Source organism: Babylonia areolata, chromosome 1 (assembly GCF_041734735.1).
Source record: "Babylonia areolata isolate BAREFJ2019XMU chromosome 1, ASM4173473v1, whole genome shotgun sequence".
Taxonomy (NCBI): Eukaryota; Metazoa; Mollusca; class Gastropoda; order Neogastropoda; family Buccinidae; genus Babylonia; species Babylonia areolata.
Window position 1 is genome coordinate 94,317,515 of NC_134876.1, and position 17,460 is coordinate 94,334,974.

General features: G+C 36.9%; 1 protein-coding gene across 45 annotated transcripts in view; it reads left to right on the forward strand.

Annotated features, from left to right (window-relative positions):
• The window catches only part of LOC143289416 (uncharacterized), a 198,891-nt gene that overhangs the window by 120,431 nt on the left and 61,000 nt on the right, over positions 1-17,460 (forward strand). For 44 of the 45 annotated variants that reach the window (XM_076598412.1, XM_076598537.1, XM_076598544.1 and 41 more), the window contains 6 exons: positions 2,853-3,056; positions 4,949-5,077; positions 5,592-5,689; positions 9,678-9,765; positions 12,195-12,386; positions 16,878-17,060. In XM_076598412.1, coding sequence (XP_076454527.1) covers positions 2,853-3,056; positions 4,949-5,077; positions 5,592-5,689; positions 9,678-9,765; positions 12,195-12,386; positions 16,878-17,060 — 894 coding nt within the window. The remainder of the gene's footprint in view (positions 1-2,852; positions 3,057-4,948; positions 5,078-5,591; positions 5,690-9,677; positions 9,766-12,194; positions 12,387-16,877; positions 17,061-17,460) is intronic. The other variant, XM_076598593.1, reaches the window with a different exon arrangement.

Genomic DNA, 17,460 nt, shown 5'->3' on the forward strand with positions numbered 1-17,460 from the left:
ACTAAATCAACCAAGATTGCTTTCTTTTGCTGATGCTCAGAAAGAATTTAAGCGTAAACTCAAAGAAGACAGTGATGAACATTTATAGGACGATTCGATAGAAAATAAAAGGAGCAATCAAGAGAGTGGCCAAGATACGACTATCAGTGAGTGATGCCGGCTGTGCAAACCTTAGCAGACAACACAAACTAACCGAATTATTAGCAGACAGTGTGAGCGATTTTCTTGGCACTCAGCCAACATGGTCTGATGAGAACTGGAAAAAGTGACCGTGTGAGAGGGGTGAAGAGGAGGGGGGTGGAGACAGAGGGGGCGTGGCCTCTCATCCACATTATCACTTGGAGAAGTCACAATGCATTGTATATTACTGTGGTTGTTCTAGTATGATTTTGTGCGTGCAGATATCCATTTGCCCAGAAAATATGATATTTTAGTGCAAATTACCTGATTAATGTTAGTAATGAACAAGTTGAAAATGTGACAAAAAACAAAACACTGATTTCAAAACAACAGCATGTCACTAAAAGATATATATAAAATTGGAAAGCATCATGTGTTTTGTGTTCCTTATTCATTTACCTTTCAGAAAATATATACTTTCATGGGTCTTTCTCCAATAACAAAGAGCACAGAATTTTTTGAAAATTTTTACCTGTTTTTTTTTTTTTTTTTTTTAAAAACCCTGGCAAATAGATTTCACTTAAATCTTATTTTCTTGGCTGCAAAAGGGTTAAAATAAAAGTTCTTGAAATTTATCATATGTATGTGTGAGAAAGAGATAGAGAGAATAGGAAACAGTAGATTATATAGAGAGCAAAATGAAAAAGAGAGGGAGCCAGAAACCCAGGAGAAAGAGATGGGAGTGGTGGGATGAGGGAGAGAGAAGGCGTGGAGAACTGGTGTTGTGTTAAATTAAACAGAACAATGTCAGTATCATTGTTTCATCATTTATCTGTGTCATGTTCTGTATATGTCAGTATCATTGTTAATAATAATAATGGATACTTATATAGCACACTATCCAGAAATCTGCTCTAGGTGCTTTACAAAAACGCTTTTGTTAACATAAAACATATCTATGTTACATACACACACCAAAATGTGACTACACACACACACACACATGCACACACACACACACACACACACACACACACACACACACACACACACACACACACTGCATACATACATTTTAACATACATATGTATCTAACAGCTACCCTAACACATACGCACACATAGGCAGGCACAAACTTACATAAACACACGCACACACAATACACATTCATATTCATGCATGTAGTTATGTACACATACATATGTATACACACATAGTCAAGCACACCTAACGCAAAGGAAGTGGACCTGCCACAATTCAACTTATTGCTGAGGGAAAAGGTGAATTTTGAGACGAGATTTAAAAGATGCGAGGGAATCAGAATGACGGAGGTTATCAGGGAGATTGTTCCATGTCTTTGGCGATTGAAAAGAAAACGATCTGTGTCCATAGGTCTTACTTTTGACGTGAGGTATCCTGAGAAGTCGAGTATCAGAGGAGGAACGGAGCTGGTGAGACGGGGTATAGATATGGATGAGTTCAGAAAGATACTTGGGGCCAGATCCGTTGACTGCAGAAAAGGTCAGAGTGGATAGCTTATAGTCTATTCGATCAGAAACAGGCAACCAGTGGAGAGACTGAAGGAGAGGAGAAACATGGTCAAATTTAGAAGCTCTGCAAATGAGTCTGGCAGCATTTTATTATTTATCTGTGTCATGTTCTTGTTCTTTGTTTTTTCAATAGAAAAAGAAAGAGAGAGGGTGTGTGTGTGTGTGTGTGGGGGGGGGGGTTCATTTGTAGAAAAAGAGCCAAGAGAACTTGTGTTTCATGTTGAATGAAACTTCTTTTTTTCGATATGTGAAGATGGTTATTATCAGTATCGATTTGTTCTGTGTTGCCTTCCTTAACATTAGTTTTGAAAATTCATGGGAACTTGAAACTAACAGAGCTTTTTATTTTTATGTCAAGATCATTGTTCTCAATTTTCATTTATTCTTATTGTCTTCATAAGAAAAAAAAAAAAGTATATTTCTGGAAATTTGAAATAAACTCATCACTATACCTTGTATTTGAATCAAAACCTCAACTATGTTGAGCAATGTGACAAGACTTCCACGAAGCCAGGCAATGAAACCTCAGACCTAAAAACTGATCTGGTTGATCAGTGGTATAAAAAAAAAAATATGAGGTCTTCATTTTTTGTTAAACAGATGCTACTCCTTAAAAGCTTTCGGGTCATTTTATAAAGCGTTTTAAAGATGAAAGAATGAATTTTTTCAGTGGTGGGTTTGACTAGAAGATTTATTTTGTCTGGAAGTACAGTAAAGCGTCAAGAAAAATAGGGAAAGTTTGAGCCGCTTTTTTTATAAATCGAGTAAAATATATCAACTGGAAACTTAGCCCTCGTAAAAGTAGAGAATGTGATCTTTTATTGGTTAGGTCTCTTAAGTCGATTGGTTGTACGTCACCAACCCTCTCAGACCAGAAGCAGATGGCAAACTTGTTTACTGCGCTGCGTTTTGAAGAGCGAAGGATACTCCACTTCGGGCAATCAGTTTCAATCACACTGTCTTACATACAAAAAATGAAACACTTACAGGAACGAACAAAGGTGGTTTTATTTTCTGACATATCTTTCAGCTCGATGTATGCAGTATTGCGCTTGCTAGTGTGAAGTGAAAAGTGATGAAAATACGATCTGTCAGCCATAGTAACACAGCACTACACAGCGGCCAGACCTACCTACTGTAAGCTTCATGAATGTTGGGTGTACTGTGCATGTGTTGTGCAGTGGTCCAAGACACGGTGTCAAGGAGCTCGATGAACCTGTCTGACGTGGCGGACAACGTGCAGGGCGACTGGGTGATCCTGGCCCAGCAGCTGGGCATCACCATGTCGGAGATCAACCGCATCAAGACAGAGTACACCACCCTGGCCGACCAGGCACTCGCCATGCTACAGCTCTGGGTGCAAAAGAACCAGGAGAAAGCCACAGGTGAGAGGGGAAGGTCCAGTGCCTCAGATTTTTGTTGTTGTTGTTTTTCATGTATTAGAATAAGTCTTTATTCAAATACACACCAAAATTCAATGGTCACAGGCAAGTCCAGTTAGCATGCAATTTGACAAAGAATAATTATACAAGGCTTGTGAAAATTCTCTTTGTTTGCATAAGCTAATTGCTTTTTGTTTTGTTGACAACTTACTCCCCGCTATGCCCTTGGGCATGAAGGGTAGCAATGAATAACTGCCACTCTGGGCCAGTCTCTGAATGATACCCCAGGTTTGCTTAAGGGTCTTGAGGTCTTCTTTAACTGTTCTGCACTTGGTGTTCTTTGGCTGTCCTCTCTTGCATCTACCTTCTGGTGTTCAATGTCCAGTCTGGATAATATTACCTTGCTCTCTTCGCATGACATGTCCAATCCATTTCAACCACCTTCTCATGATGATGGTATCCACGTTCTCATGACTGCGCTGGGTGAATAGCTGTTGATTGGTATTGGGCCAGAACATTCCCAGGTTTCTTCTGAAGTTTTACTTGTGGAAGGTTAGGTGTTGTATGGTGATGTTATATTAAGATAAGCTGCTCAGAGGGCATATTTGCAGTATGACCAAGAAAAACTTGTGTGTTTTTCTCTTTTTAATTTAGTATGAGAATAGTCATTTGTAGAGTTATATTTTCACTGCAGTTGAGTGTGAGGTACGGCAGGCAACAACAAAAAAAAAGAGAAATCTCATTGCAAAAATTTGACGATATTAGGATAGGCTTATATGGAAATATGTTAGTTATTGTTCCCAGTTAATAGCATGTATATATATTGTGTTCACCTCAAGGATGTTCCTTTGCATATAGGCAAGGGTTCAGATGGAAATATGTCAGTGTAGGATTACTCATTATCAGTCGATATTGTGTTGATATCGTGTTGGCCATGATGTTCCTTTTGTAATGAAGAATATTGTAAATCCACCAGAAAATTAACTGGTTTCTGTGGTTGGAACAAAACTAAAAGATTTTTTAAGGTCAAGCTGTATTACTCTGTTGCAAGATATCCACCAATAAAGGTTGGACACTTTTTTCCTTTAAAAAAACAAAACAAAAAAAAACCTCTGTTCTGTGCAGCTGGAAAAAGAGTTGACAACTCTAGTCTTAATCTGCAAAGTGAGCCTATTTGCTCTATGGTTCAGAAAAAAAACATGAAATTTGTGCTTTTCTCTAATGAATTCTGTTTCACGCATACAGTTAGTTGTTGAGTTACACATTTTCACTGCGTCTGATTGTGATGTGGAGCAGTCACCAAAAGAAATCTCTTTGGAAAAATAAGCTGTCCCCTGGACTTTAGACAGGTCACCTGTGAACAAACTAATTATGGGTTAGTGTGGTTATATACTTAGTGCTTTCTCTGAACATTGTTAAAACTGACTGAGCAGTTCTTAAGAAATGTATATGATAGAGTTAGCAGACAGACTAGTACTCAAACTGATTGATGGATGACAGTGCTTGGTATGGAATCAAAATGATCAGGTTTTACCCCCCAAAATTATAAGTGGTAAAGAAGAATGTTAAAACAGCCCCATTGATATGTTATGAACTGTGTCTCCTGTGACTTTAATTTGGTTGACGATTAGTATATTAATCATAGACATTACATTCTTCAATTTATCTGTTTAGTATTTTATGCCTAGATATCAGCTTCTGTCAGTTTACTATATCACCAGAAGAAATGCATAGAATCTGAATCCAAAATGAACTGGCATGATGTACGTAGAATCAGAATCCAGAATCAACCAATACCTCCAAATTTCACAGTAGTAGCAGAGGTCTGTCAGTTTAGTTGAGTAGAGATACATTGTAGAGGCGATGTTGGAATGGAGTCAATCTGTCTGTTACAGGCAATGCCCTGGAAAACGCCCTCCAGAGGATCAACCGGGAAGACGTGGTGAAGAAGTGCATGTACAACACGGAAGTCGTGGATGATGAAGTTGAGGCTGCAGCAGCTCGTGTTGCCATGGACCAGTCAGGTTAGCAGTAGTGTTCATCATGTTGTTTATACTCATGTTCGTGTATAGCACTTCGATGGTTTTTGTTTTGTTTTTCATCAGTGTTTTTGCTGGTTGGGTGATGGTAGAAAGGATGATTGTGGTGTGTGTCTGTTATATTTTCTGTTCTTGTGCTCTCTGTCCCAGTCTCTGTTTGTCTCTCTCTCTCTCTCTCTCTCTCTCTCTCTCTATTTCCATCTGGTTACCAGTTTGCCTGTCTCACAGATTCACCACTCTCTCCTCTGCAGTTTCTACATTGATCTAAATATATTATTTTATGCTTGTGAAACAGTGGTTGTAAGGAGACATGAGGATAGGCAGAGAAAGCTGCCCCCCATATTCTCTCTTTCTTGTAATGTGTTTGATGTGTCCAGTTTCCTCCCATTCTGATGTTTAGAAGTAGCAGATCCTGATAAGGTCCCGGGAATATGATATATTGTTTTTATTCCTGGCGAAAGCTAAGATATATATATATGGATGTGTGTATGCTGTTTAGGTTTTGACACATTCAAAGAAGAAGTTGGCATCACCAAAGACTCAATGAAACGCGGCTTGTCACTTGATGTCCAGTATGACGAACAAGACATCATCAAGGTAAATGTCATGGTTATTGAAAAATTTTACTTTTTTTTATGGTCTGATGTGGGTGGGGTGTATGTCTGCTGTTTCTAAATCAGATGCCTGAGCTTTGCTAGCAGTTTTTCATAGGTAAATTTCTTTTTCTGTTATTTGTTATGCTTTTTGTTAGGTGTTAAGGTAAACTTGAAAGTAAACCAGTGTCATTCAAACTTAAACAATTGTGTTGTTCAGTAAGCATTAACACCAGCCTTTTGATTGGGCTTTGTTTAGAAATAATTAAATAGATGTAATTCAAACCTTTGCTTGTGTCCATTGCCTGAGATTCACTAACATCATATTTGTTCAAATTGTACATAGCACTATTGATTTATTGGCTGGTTTGAATTCAAAGCCTATTCATCTTCACAGCCCACCTAATGCAAAACAGGTTGATGCTGGTTACAGGAATGCATATGTGCTTATTTGTTTGTGTAATATATATTTGTGTCTGTCTGTCCGTCTGTCTGTCTTGTGTTTTGTGTATTTGTTTTTAACATGGAAGTCAGATCTGAGCTCACAGAATGATAAGATTTCCATGCAAGAATCAGTTATGCAAGAGTGTGCGCATGTGTGCACATACGCATGCATTTCTTTACGTATATGTGGCTGGTAGGGTAGAAAAGAAATGAAATGAAAACTGATGCTTTTGTACAGTCTCGTTTGTTGTTTTTTTCTTGTTTTTTTTCTTGTTTTTCTAAACAAAGGATGGATGTGTGTATTTGCTTATTTGGTGTTAGTGCCTGCATAATTGCTTCTTCTCTGAAAGTGAACATTCCTTCTTCCACAGTCGCATGGCTTGCTGCTTGTTTCAGAATCTAGCAGATGTTAAGGGAGAGGTAACTCTTATCTTGCTTGCCACATTGAACAACCGTTTGGGCCCGTTGGTACCTGTTTGTTTGACCTGATCTATAGCCTGGAGTTAGATACACTTTGGTTGTCATCCATACATGATATGTGTGCATCATGGGTCTTAATCTGCTCGCAGTTATTTTATTTATTTTGTTTCATTTTGTTTTATTTTAGATGCTGGAGATTTTAACGTCGTGCATCTTGTTTGGAAATGAGTGAATGCACTGCAGATTAGTTATAATAATGTCTGGTATCAGAGAGGAAAATACATATATTCTTTTAAATCATGAAATTATGTTTCTAATCAGCTGTTTGTTTGCAAGGTGTTTTTTTAATCAACCATTTGTGTGCAAGAGATAGGTGTATAAACTTTTATGGAGTTTACTTAAATGGTATGTCATAAGCTTTTTTCTAATGTATGTTTAAAGCTTTCTTATTCTTAAACAGGTCCTTCATCAAGCTCTCTGCTTGCTGAATATTCATGAGAGAAGGATATTAAGTCAGAGTGGTGAAGAACATTGGGAGAGCCTCAGTGTAGTGGCACATTTTCCCACCACCAAGGACATAGATGCTTTGAGATATTCTGGAAATCCAGTTTTCAAAAGTTTGTGTCAGATTGTTGCTGGATCAGTGTTATGCATTAAAGTGGGAGTTTTTTGTTTGTTTATTTGCAAATATTAGTTTCATAACATTGCAGTTTCAGTGAACTAAAAAGTGTGGGTGTGATGGAAAGAAAGAAGATGACTCTTAACAGATCACCCTGTTTGCACATTCAATGTCCTAACTGCGTGTGAACACAGTTGGCATTCACTGGAACAAACTTGTTGAGTGGCCAACCACCTCCACTGCTCCTTATCTCTGTCCCACCACCATGACTTAAATGTACTGAAGATTGCATCTTTGTTTTGTGTGTAGCGGAGGGTGTGTGTGTGTGTACATGTGAGTATAATTGTTAAGGTATATGTTATTTTGCAGGCTCTGTGAAATTAATTGTCAATGAAAAATTGTGTTTCCAAGGGAAAATTGCAGAAGTAGGCATAGGGCACATAAAAGTCAGGGTTGATACTGTGTTGATAAGAAGTACAAACAGCTCTGTTGTAATTATAACGTCAGCCATTGTAAGTTATCTTTTATTTAGAAACATTAATTATGACACTCATTTCATTGTGTACAAAAAGCATCTTCAATGGACTATCTGTGCATTATCTTTGATTTACATGAGTTAATATTCTTTTAAAATTTATAGTTAAAAATTGAATGCTGGGTGTGTTTGGTTTATTTTGTTTATGTGACTTTCTTTGTTTCCACCATTCTTCATGTTTTCCAGTAGAATTCACTCAATGGAGGAATTACTTGAATTAGATTATTTAAACTAGATTTTCATTTTGAAGATATCTCTGTTTGCATGAAGAGGAGCTATTTCAGTTAGGAAACAGGCTGCTAGTAGGAGTGACTTTCTTCTTGTTTTCAAACACCAGTTCCATCAAAACATGTTTGTAAGTAGACTGCACCTCAAGCTGAAAAAAAATTGTTTGAAATGATATGTAATTTTTCCAGTGTCACCTCTTTTTTAGATTCATTGTTACGTGTTGTTCTATAATAAGTAAAGTGAAGAACAACTTTCACTTTGAAGTCATGCACATGTCAGATTTACACTGTATGTCATCTTGCCATCTATCTAGTTATTAGTCCCTCAGTGTCTGTTCATCTGTGTGTGTGTGTGTGTGTGTGTGTGTGTGTGTGTGCGGTTCATGGCACAGAAATCACCCCGAACAGTTCACACCCCCTGATTTAACATTTGTTCCGTAAAGAAACACCCATCCTCCCATTTTACTTTCCTCATTCTCACTGACAGCATGCATGACCCCTTACAACTTTGTGATTAAATATTAATTTATGAAAAATAGAACTTTGAAAGAAAAGAAGAAAAAAAACACACACCAAGAACTTCAAGTTCATTGCATGTTTTATTTTATTTTATTTTTTCTTTCCTCAGTATGCTTATATTTGTAGCCAGTGACAGCAGATTTAGTCCTGTTTCTGATTGAAGTAGTTGGGATATATGAAACTGTGGATGAATAAATAACTGAACAAGGGGATAGTGTGCTAATTTAAAGACCATATACTTCAAGGTTTGTCAATAAATTGCAGTTGTGTTTCAGGTATGTGTAAATATGTTTCGTTCTTTTGCCTCCGGAGAATTTGGCCACTCTCTCATTCTCTTACTTTTTGTCATTCTCTATTTCTGTTTGTCTCCCTGTCTTTCTGTCTGACTGTCTGTCTGTCACTCAGTGTCATTTTCCCAGTCTAGTCCTTTAGTATACATTCCTGTAGAAACTTTCTACCTATCTTGCTTTCTTATCAAAATGCTTGATACATTCATCCCATATTTTAAGTGCAATAAATGACGGTATGGTAACTTAAGGCATTGCAGTGCTACATTTTGTCATATTTTATTTACAACCAAAATCTTATTTTTAAAATGGAAGAAAAGGGAAACCTTTTTTTTTTCTTTTTCGCCTATTTTTGCATGCATGAGATAGACTATCAAAATTCTGTCTTGTATTTGAAAGAAAGCAATCTTAATTTTGCCCTGATAATATTAGGTATGTCTCATTACAAACTGCCTATGGGTTTTTGCCATTTTGCATATATATATATATATATATATATATATATATATATATATATATATGTTCCATAATTATGATGTGTTGTACATGTATGTATAGACAGTTTGTTCCATGAATATATTGTATATATGTTAAGTTAGTTCCGTATGTATTGTACATGTGTGTCTAGTCTGTTCCATGCATGTTATACACATGTATAAATTTTGTTCTATATTTGTTATACATGTGTGTCAAGTCAGTTTGTTCCATACATGTCATACAAATGCCTAAAGTTGTTCCTTGGTAAGTGTTGTACATGTGTTTCTAGTCTGTTTGATATCCATTTTAGGAAAGACTGTTCTTTATGTTGTTTATGTGTGACCAGTCAGTTTGTTCCATATATGTTATACATGTGCATACATATTTTTTTGTATGTGTGTGAAGTCAGTTTGTTCAGCTTTGAACTTGTGTCTGAAGTGTGTTCCGTAATGCCTGTGTTTAAGGAGTCAGAGTCTGCGGAAGAGGAGTCCATTCCAGGCAGCGAACGGGGGTCCATAGATCAGGGGCCTGCCCCTCAAGCCATGGCCGAAGGTAACGTGTGCACCATTTGTCAAGTGTCAGCAAGGGCTTTGTGGGAGGGGATGAGGGGTGTTGGTGTCTTTTACATTGGTGTGTGATAAAGGAGTGTGGAGGTGTGGTTGAAGTAGTCTGTGGTTTTTAATGAAAAGGTTTCATATTCTGTCTGTCTGTGTATATGTAATATCTATATGTTTTGACAGGGGGGGGAATATTTTTCTGTGTGGGAGAGTGTTTATGTGCCGTGTTTGTCAGATTTCTTTTTAAACAAAAATGTGACTGTATTTTTAACCTTATTTTTACAGTACCTTACAAATGTGGAGCTGCACATAACCTTAAAAAACCATTACCATTTAAATTATTTATATTTATATATATAGAATAGTTCAAGGCAAGAAATAATCAGGGGAGTTTGGATGGCATCTTGATGGATATTAATGGAAAGTGTTTGTTAATCAAACATTACTAAAAACTGGCTTTGACTAGCCCTTGACAGTGTTGGTTTTATGTACAGTTGTGCTCATCCATTCATCAGTGTATTGTCTTGTTTCCGGAGCTTCATCATTGTCTCCCTGTGTCTTGTGAACTGATAATGTCATTTGCTTTGGCATGGCACTTGATGTCATTGACATGTGGTCCTTATTTTGTGTAGAGTGATGCACAAAACTCATCTGATCTTTTGATCATTTGTCATTTCTGCTGTTATTTTTAGAAAAAGAAGTTTTTTCACCTCATTTCTGCCTGTAGTCTTTATATACATCATTTCTGCTCTTTTTTTTTTTTTCTTTTTTTCTTTTTTAACCTCATTTCTGCATTTTCTTTTTTTTCTCATTCATGGGCATCCAAATTTTTTTCCTTTTCATGTTAGTGGAATGGCTGAAAATCATTTTATTCGATCATTTTGTTATCTTTACAGTATCAGCAGGAATTTTTTGCCTCTATTATACCTGAGTTGCAGGAAGCAATATTTTGTGACAGATGATGTTTTGTGCCTTTGGAATGGCAACAGGAATGATTTGCTTCAATGTTGTAAGAGCACGGCAGTGTTCAGTTTTGTACATTGTAAACCTTAATCCCTTTGGATATTGTTTATTGGTTATTGTTATGTGTTTGCAGCATTTGGGGTAAACTGGTAATCAAATTGTGAAGATATATGAACTTGATTCCGGCATAGATTTGAATTAATTAGCTGTTGTTGTTTTTTAATGTTAATTCTGCCATTCTGGCTTCTTTCAAAGTAACCACACTGGCAGGAAAACATTAACCTAGATTTGTTTATTAAAGTGTGAACACGTTCGGCACACATTTACTTGTGCTTTTGTGACAGTTGACAAAGTAAACAGAATGGCAAGTGAAAAATTGAAGTTAGATCTTTCAAGACATAATCTTTCTTCTGGCCTGGTGTCCTTATGGAGAATAATGTTGCAAAGTTCTCAAGAATAGTGTACTGTTAGATATGAGTCACAGATTTAAGTGACTAAATAAAAGTCTATGCTCCTCACTTCAGCTTATAACTTAAGTTGTTCAGCACATTCTAAATGTAGCAAGTTGTTCTCCGCTGTAAGAGGCAGGGTCTGTACTAGTATTGATGCTTGGAATGCAGAGTATGGGGAACAGATACATCAGTGTAGACAGGATCTGTACTAGCATTGATGCTTGGAATGCAGAGTATGGGGAACAGATACATCAGTGTAGACAGGATCTGTACTAGTATTGATGCTTGGAATGCAGAGTATGGGGAACAGATACATCAGTGTAGACGGACACTCCCCATAATCTTTTTCAAGATATCCTGTTGGAAAAAATGTTGGAGTATAGCATTCAGAATCAAGTTAGTGGTCAGTTTTCCTTCGCCTTTTTTTATATTACAGAAAGGCGAGAATTACAGAAACAGATTAACCCATTCATACACTAAACTTTGGTTAAAAAAAAAGAAAGAAAGAAAGAACTTTTTTGTGATACGATAGTAGTTGCCAAGTAAATGCTGATGCAAACTGCAGTTAAATGAAACAATTCAGGTGGTTCAAAAAATGCATATTTAACTTCAAGCATAAATCAAAGGATCAGAGTTCAAATGGAATTCAGTGGAAAAAAAAATGGAATACATTTTTAAAATGTAAACTTGGTAGTTATCTTCTTAAGATCATATTTCAGATATAAATCAAAAGAAAATCTGACTTGAAATTTGTATTTTAAAAAAGATGATAATAATAATATTAATAATAAAAAGATAATAATAATATTAATGATAAGAATTTGAATACTTAAAAATAATTTTTGAAAGTTAAATCACAGAAAGGAGAGGGTTGAGGGGAAGTATGCTTGTGGTTCTGACCGAATCCTTGACAGGTCTGTGCGGAACAAGAGGAGGTGATCGAGTTGGTGTCAGTAGGCATGCATGACAAATAGCTTTATACCTCCCCCTCTCTCTACACCTCTGCCAGTTTCCACCTCCCGGCCTGATTCCATAGCTGAAGAGGTCTTTTCGTCGGAGGTGGACCATCGCCGGCCAGTGGCCAAGGTAGTAACACCAGTGGAGTCTGAGGAATCTGCCCAAAGGAAAAAGCAGGCATTCATCAATCTGGCGCAGGAGATGGACCTGTTTTTGGAGGGCCAGGAGCAGAGCAGGCGGGGAGGTACATCCTGCACGTTCAGTCAGCATGACCACCTTTTTTTCCTTGGAGATGTTGATGGCTTAACTGTTTCCTTGGATGTTTTGATGGGCTAACTGTTTCACTGGATGTGTCAACAGCTAACACGTGTCCTCCTGTTCCCTGTGCAGCATGAGTGTTGTTTTCCTCTTGTCATTCTCCATGTTTTTTGGTGTTTTGGTGTGTGTGTTGTTTTTTTATTGGGTTCCCAATCCATTTTGGCATGGTCACTTTGTGTCTGTTTATTTACTGTTTATCTCCTTATTTTGTACCTTCTTTGGTTTGGATTTTGTTGGCAGAAAAAAGAGTCTAAAGTTTCTAATATGTCTGGACTCTGATCTGCACTTGTGGTACTTTTAATGCAATAGTCCGTGTTTGGTGAAAAAGGTGGATGAGATGGGCATGAAAATATGATCAGTAAAACAAACCTCTCCAGTTTTACATGCAAAGATGTGATGTCTTTCATTCATTTCAAATTGATTTTTGAAATAACCAGTGCTGCTGAAAATACAGAGAGTTGTCTCTGATACTGTGGAACTTCGAAAGGTAGATGTGTTGAAAGGGTCTTTTGGATGAACTAAGTCATTAGGTACTTTTGCTGGAAAACAATACCATTTAGTCTGGTTATGACAGAACTCATAGGAAAACAGAATTCTGTTGTCTTTGTCTTATCCATATTCATTCCAGATGAATCAGCTGATAATTCCTAATCCTTGTGCGGTAGTATGTCTTTGCATATGGTTAGACTGACAATAATTTTTACATGAATAAACCAATATCATTCTGTTTAAAATATAATGTTTTGATTCAAATTTTCTGAGGTAGCCAAAAATAAGTAGACGCAACAAATTCTGTGTATGTATGAAATGTCAGAAAGGTACGAAAAACATGGCTACTCATATTCATACCTTGTATTTATACAGAGAGATGAAGAACTAATTGATCTGAATTCAAAAGAAATCAAAAAGAAGCAAGCACACACGCGCGCGCACACACACACACACACACACAAGTATAATCATTCAAACACATACATACGAGTACATATACACAAGCATGCACATATGCACAGAATCATTTAAAGAATTTGGAAGAGATGGACCTGTATTTATTTCAGGTGGGAAAAATGTTATGATTGTCTTTGATTATCGATCAAAGGCATGTAAAGAGACCACTCTGTCCTGAATGTGGTGACATATACTTGACAGGATATACTGGACTAATTTATTTTTTTTATGTTTTCTGGCCAGCAGAAATTAACATTCATGTCATTTCTCTAAATTTGAATTCGATACCTTTGATTTGTTTTTCTTGTTATTTATCAGTATTGTCAAGAATTTACAAAATACATGTATCCACAGTTTTTGAATATTCATGATAGGAGTGAATTGCGTTTAATGAATGATTATGTGTTACTTTGCAATGGTGCTGATCTTGATCTCAAGCCCACTTGGATAGGTAAATGGGGTATACACATGCAGAGACAGCAACAACAACAACAACAACAACAAAAACAAAAAGTGTGATGCTGAACTGCAGGGAAGTGGGGGACAGCCTTGATTTGACTTAAGAGGTCAATCACGATGGGGAAGGTGTGTGTTAGAATGTTAGACAATAATGAGTTGAAAAGGTTCATATGAGGCAACATCATTGCAGCCAAGCAAGCTTGATGAATCCTCTGTGGATGAAATGGCTGTCACTTGCTTAGCTGGGTTCAAACACTGCACCTCCTTCATGGAAGACCTGAAAAGAAACTGAGCATGTTTGAATAAAATTTTGTTTTGTCCCCTCTTGATTTTTAATTATTTTATATCAAACTATCCTGTATTCTTTAACACTTTTTCATCACTTTAATCAGTTTGAATGACCAGAAAGACTTTGAGATCAAGTGAATGTTGATGAGAATCATAACAATAGAGCAAGCAGGAAAATGATTTTTCATTTGAAGATTTTTATGGCAGATTTAGAGTGTGGGGTGCACAGAAATGATTAAGAGTAGCATTCTATTCTTTCGCTTACAGACTGATACAAAATGGCAGAACACTTAAGCATGAAGTTTTTCCACCCACCTGTCTTATATCTGCTGCTGTATACGAGATATGACTGAAGAATCTCAATCAGCTTCATGATGTTGATTGTTTCAGTCAGTCACTGCTCTTTTTACTTTCAGTCACTGTATACTAACATTTCTTCCTTGGCATGTTGTTTACCAAAACAGACCAGGAATTATTGCAAGCAACTTTTGTCACTAAAATCACTTACTTGATTGAGCACTGAATGACTTTTTTAAAAAGTTTGGTATACTGGTATGTGTATGAAATCTCTTAAATCTGTTTTGTGTTTTTATTTTGGTTTTAGTGGTTCTTCTTTTTTCTTTTTTTTTTTCTTTTTTGGTCTTGTTTTGTTTTGTTTTGTTTTGATAACTCTTTTATATTTGAAGTTGCAGGTCTTGCATGCACAGCATGTTTTCGCATTGCTTTGTGATGTTTTAATGTATTAGTTATTTTGATGATGGAAGATATGTGTGTACATCTGCCAACATTATTGAATGCATGCATTTGCTTTTTGTAAATATGCCACAGTATTGTTTGGAAAATTATTCTAAGTATTAGTTTGTGCTGTTTTGTTTATCCTTTGCTTAGGTTGTTACTGCTCTGAGAGACTTTGTGTTTCTGTATGTTGTAAGTTGTGGGAAAGCAGATAACCCTAAGAAGTTGCTGAGAAACTTATTGTGTACACTGCAAACTCTGGAAGCAGAAGACAGACAATAATGATGAGAAAATCAGGTACTTAAAACTCGGCAGCAGCGGCAGCCAAGCCGATAGGTTATTCCACTGGTTGTTTAAAATCATTCTGAGGTTCATATAAACTGATAGATTTTATTATTGAAAAAAAAAAGCAGAAAAGTCTTAATCAGTAGACCAAAGGTAAATCTGGTTAGAGTAATGAGGAAGGCTAGGAGTAGCTATTCTGCTGGAGGAATTGATTGTGAGCTTTGTCACAGGTCAGTCAGTAAAAGGAATATGGCATATATTTCTTTTTTTTAAACTGCTAACAGTTATGTATCAGCTATGTCATTTGGAAAAAAAAGAAAGAAAAAAGAAAAGCAGACAAGAAAAAAATTTTTAAGTCTATTTAATAGACCAAAGTCGTCCTCAATTTCAGAGTGCTGTAACATTTTTTGTTAAGAATGTTTGGAATTAAGCAAAAAAGGTGTTGCATTATAAAAACTCCACTGCTTTTTTGTACAAACAGAAAAGGGAGTGGTTGGTGGGTGAGAGGAGAACAAAATGATACAGATTTTAGTTATTAAATGTTAAATGAGAATGAGCATATTTCTTCTATTAGTCTTGAACATGTCTGTCAAATGGTTTGATATCATCACTAATCAACTGAGACAACAAAAACTTCAGAAAACATTGGTAGGATTTAGACGAATCATGTGATAGTCATGTGTGTGTTAGTATGTGTGTGTCTGTATATGCGCGTATACTTATGTGTGCATGTGTTTGTGAGTGTTGAGTCTGTGTGTGCACACATGAGTCTGTGTGTGTGTGTGTGTGTGTGATAAAAAACATAACTTTGCATATGTGATTTTTTCTTTGTTGATTTAATTCTGCCAGGATGTGTGTTTTTCGTCATTGAATTTATTGTTCAGATGTTTCTCTTCGTGGTCTCTGTTTCTGTCTGTCTGTGTCTGTCTGTCTGTCTCTGTCTCTGTCTCTCTCTCTCTCTCTCTCTCTCTCTCTCTCTCTCTCTCTCTCAGTCACTCATACACATGTACACTCACTATCTCTTTCTGTCACACATTCACTTACACACATATGTACACACATGTTAAAAAATCTTTTATTTCTCACTTTCTTTTCTCCATTTTGAAATACATGTGATGACCTACATGCTCTTGCACATTGCAGGAAACTAAAATGAAAGAAAAAAACACAAACTTTTGATGACTGATAATGTATAGAATGATTTACAAAAATACTTGATCTAAGAGGGAAAAAATATAAATCAGTCTGTGGCAGGTAAGTCATACATTTGGGTGTTAGGCTGCTAAATGATTCTCTACCCATTACATGCACACCTCTCATCCTCCTCATCTATATACACAAATATACATGCACACAAACGTACATATACATAGATACACATGCTCACACACATTCATGAAGTATGTGCTTGCGCGCACTCACATGCATGTGCCTGTGCGCACTCATGCATACACATACATGTGTGAGCATTCACACACTCACGCATGCGCGCGCGCGCGCACACACACACACACACACACACACACACACACACACACACACACACACCCCCTCATTTACAACTGTAAAGCGATACATCATTACTTCTTTTTTTTATGATAAATAATAACCCAAGAGGGATCAGCCTCCCACACCCCTTCCTCCCTTGTCAACGTACACAGCCAGGTCCTTTATCTTATCTTCTGTCACTGTGCACCTTCAGACACAGAGGAACGTGACACAGAAGTTGTGAAAGAGGAGGAAATCATGCGATCGGCAAAGACGAGTCCGGAAGAATCTAAAGTCCCACTGCCACAGGAAGCGGAGACCACAGTCCAACCGTCCCAGAAAGAACCCAGCTGGGGAGAGACACCAGCCCAGGAAGTGTACCCCACTCAGGACACAGGTAATGGATTCTGTCTTGTTTAGTTTTTGTTTGTGTTGGCGATGTTTATTTTTGGGCGTTGGCAGGGTTGGTTTTTGTGTTTGTGTGTGACCCATGTATTTTCCCTTGTATTTGTTTCCAGTATATGGCTGTCCTTATCTGAATGGGATTTTTATGTTTCAGTATTTATGAATGTTGATATCTTTGAGCCAACATGAGTGTTTCAGTGTCCCAGATGTGATTCACCATCACCACCACCACCTTCTACCCCTTATTTCTTCTTACAGTTGTCTTTTTTCTTTCTTTTTTCTTTTTTTTTCTTTTTTTTTTTAGGGTGGGAGAGGAGGATAGGTTTTATTTGAAGAAGAAAAAAAATAAATGGGGGTAAGGCGGTTATAGACCTTATAGAAGAGTCAGAGAA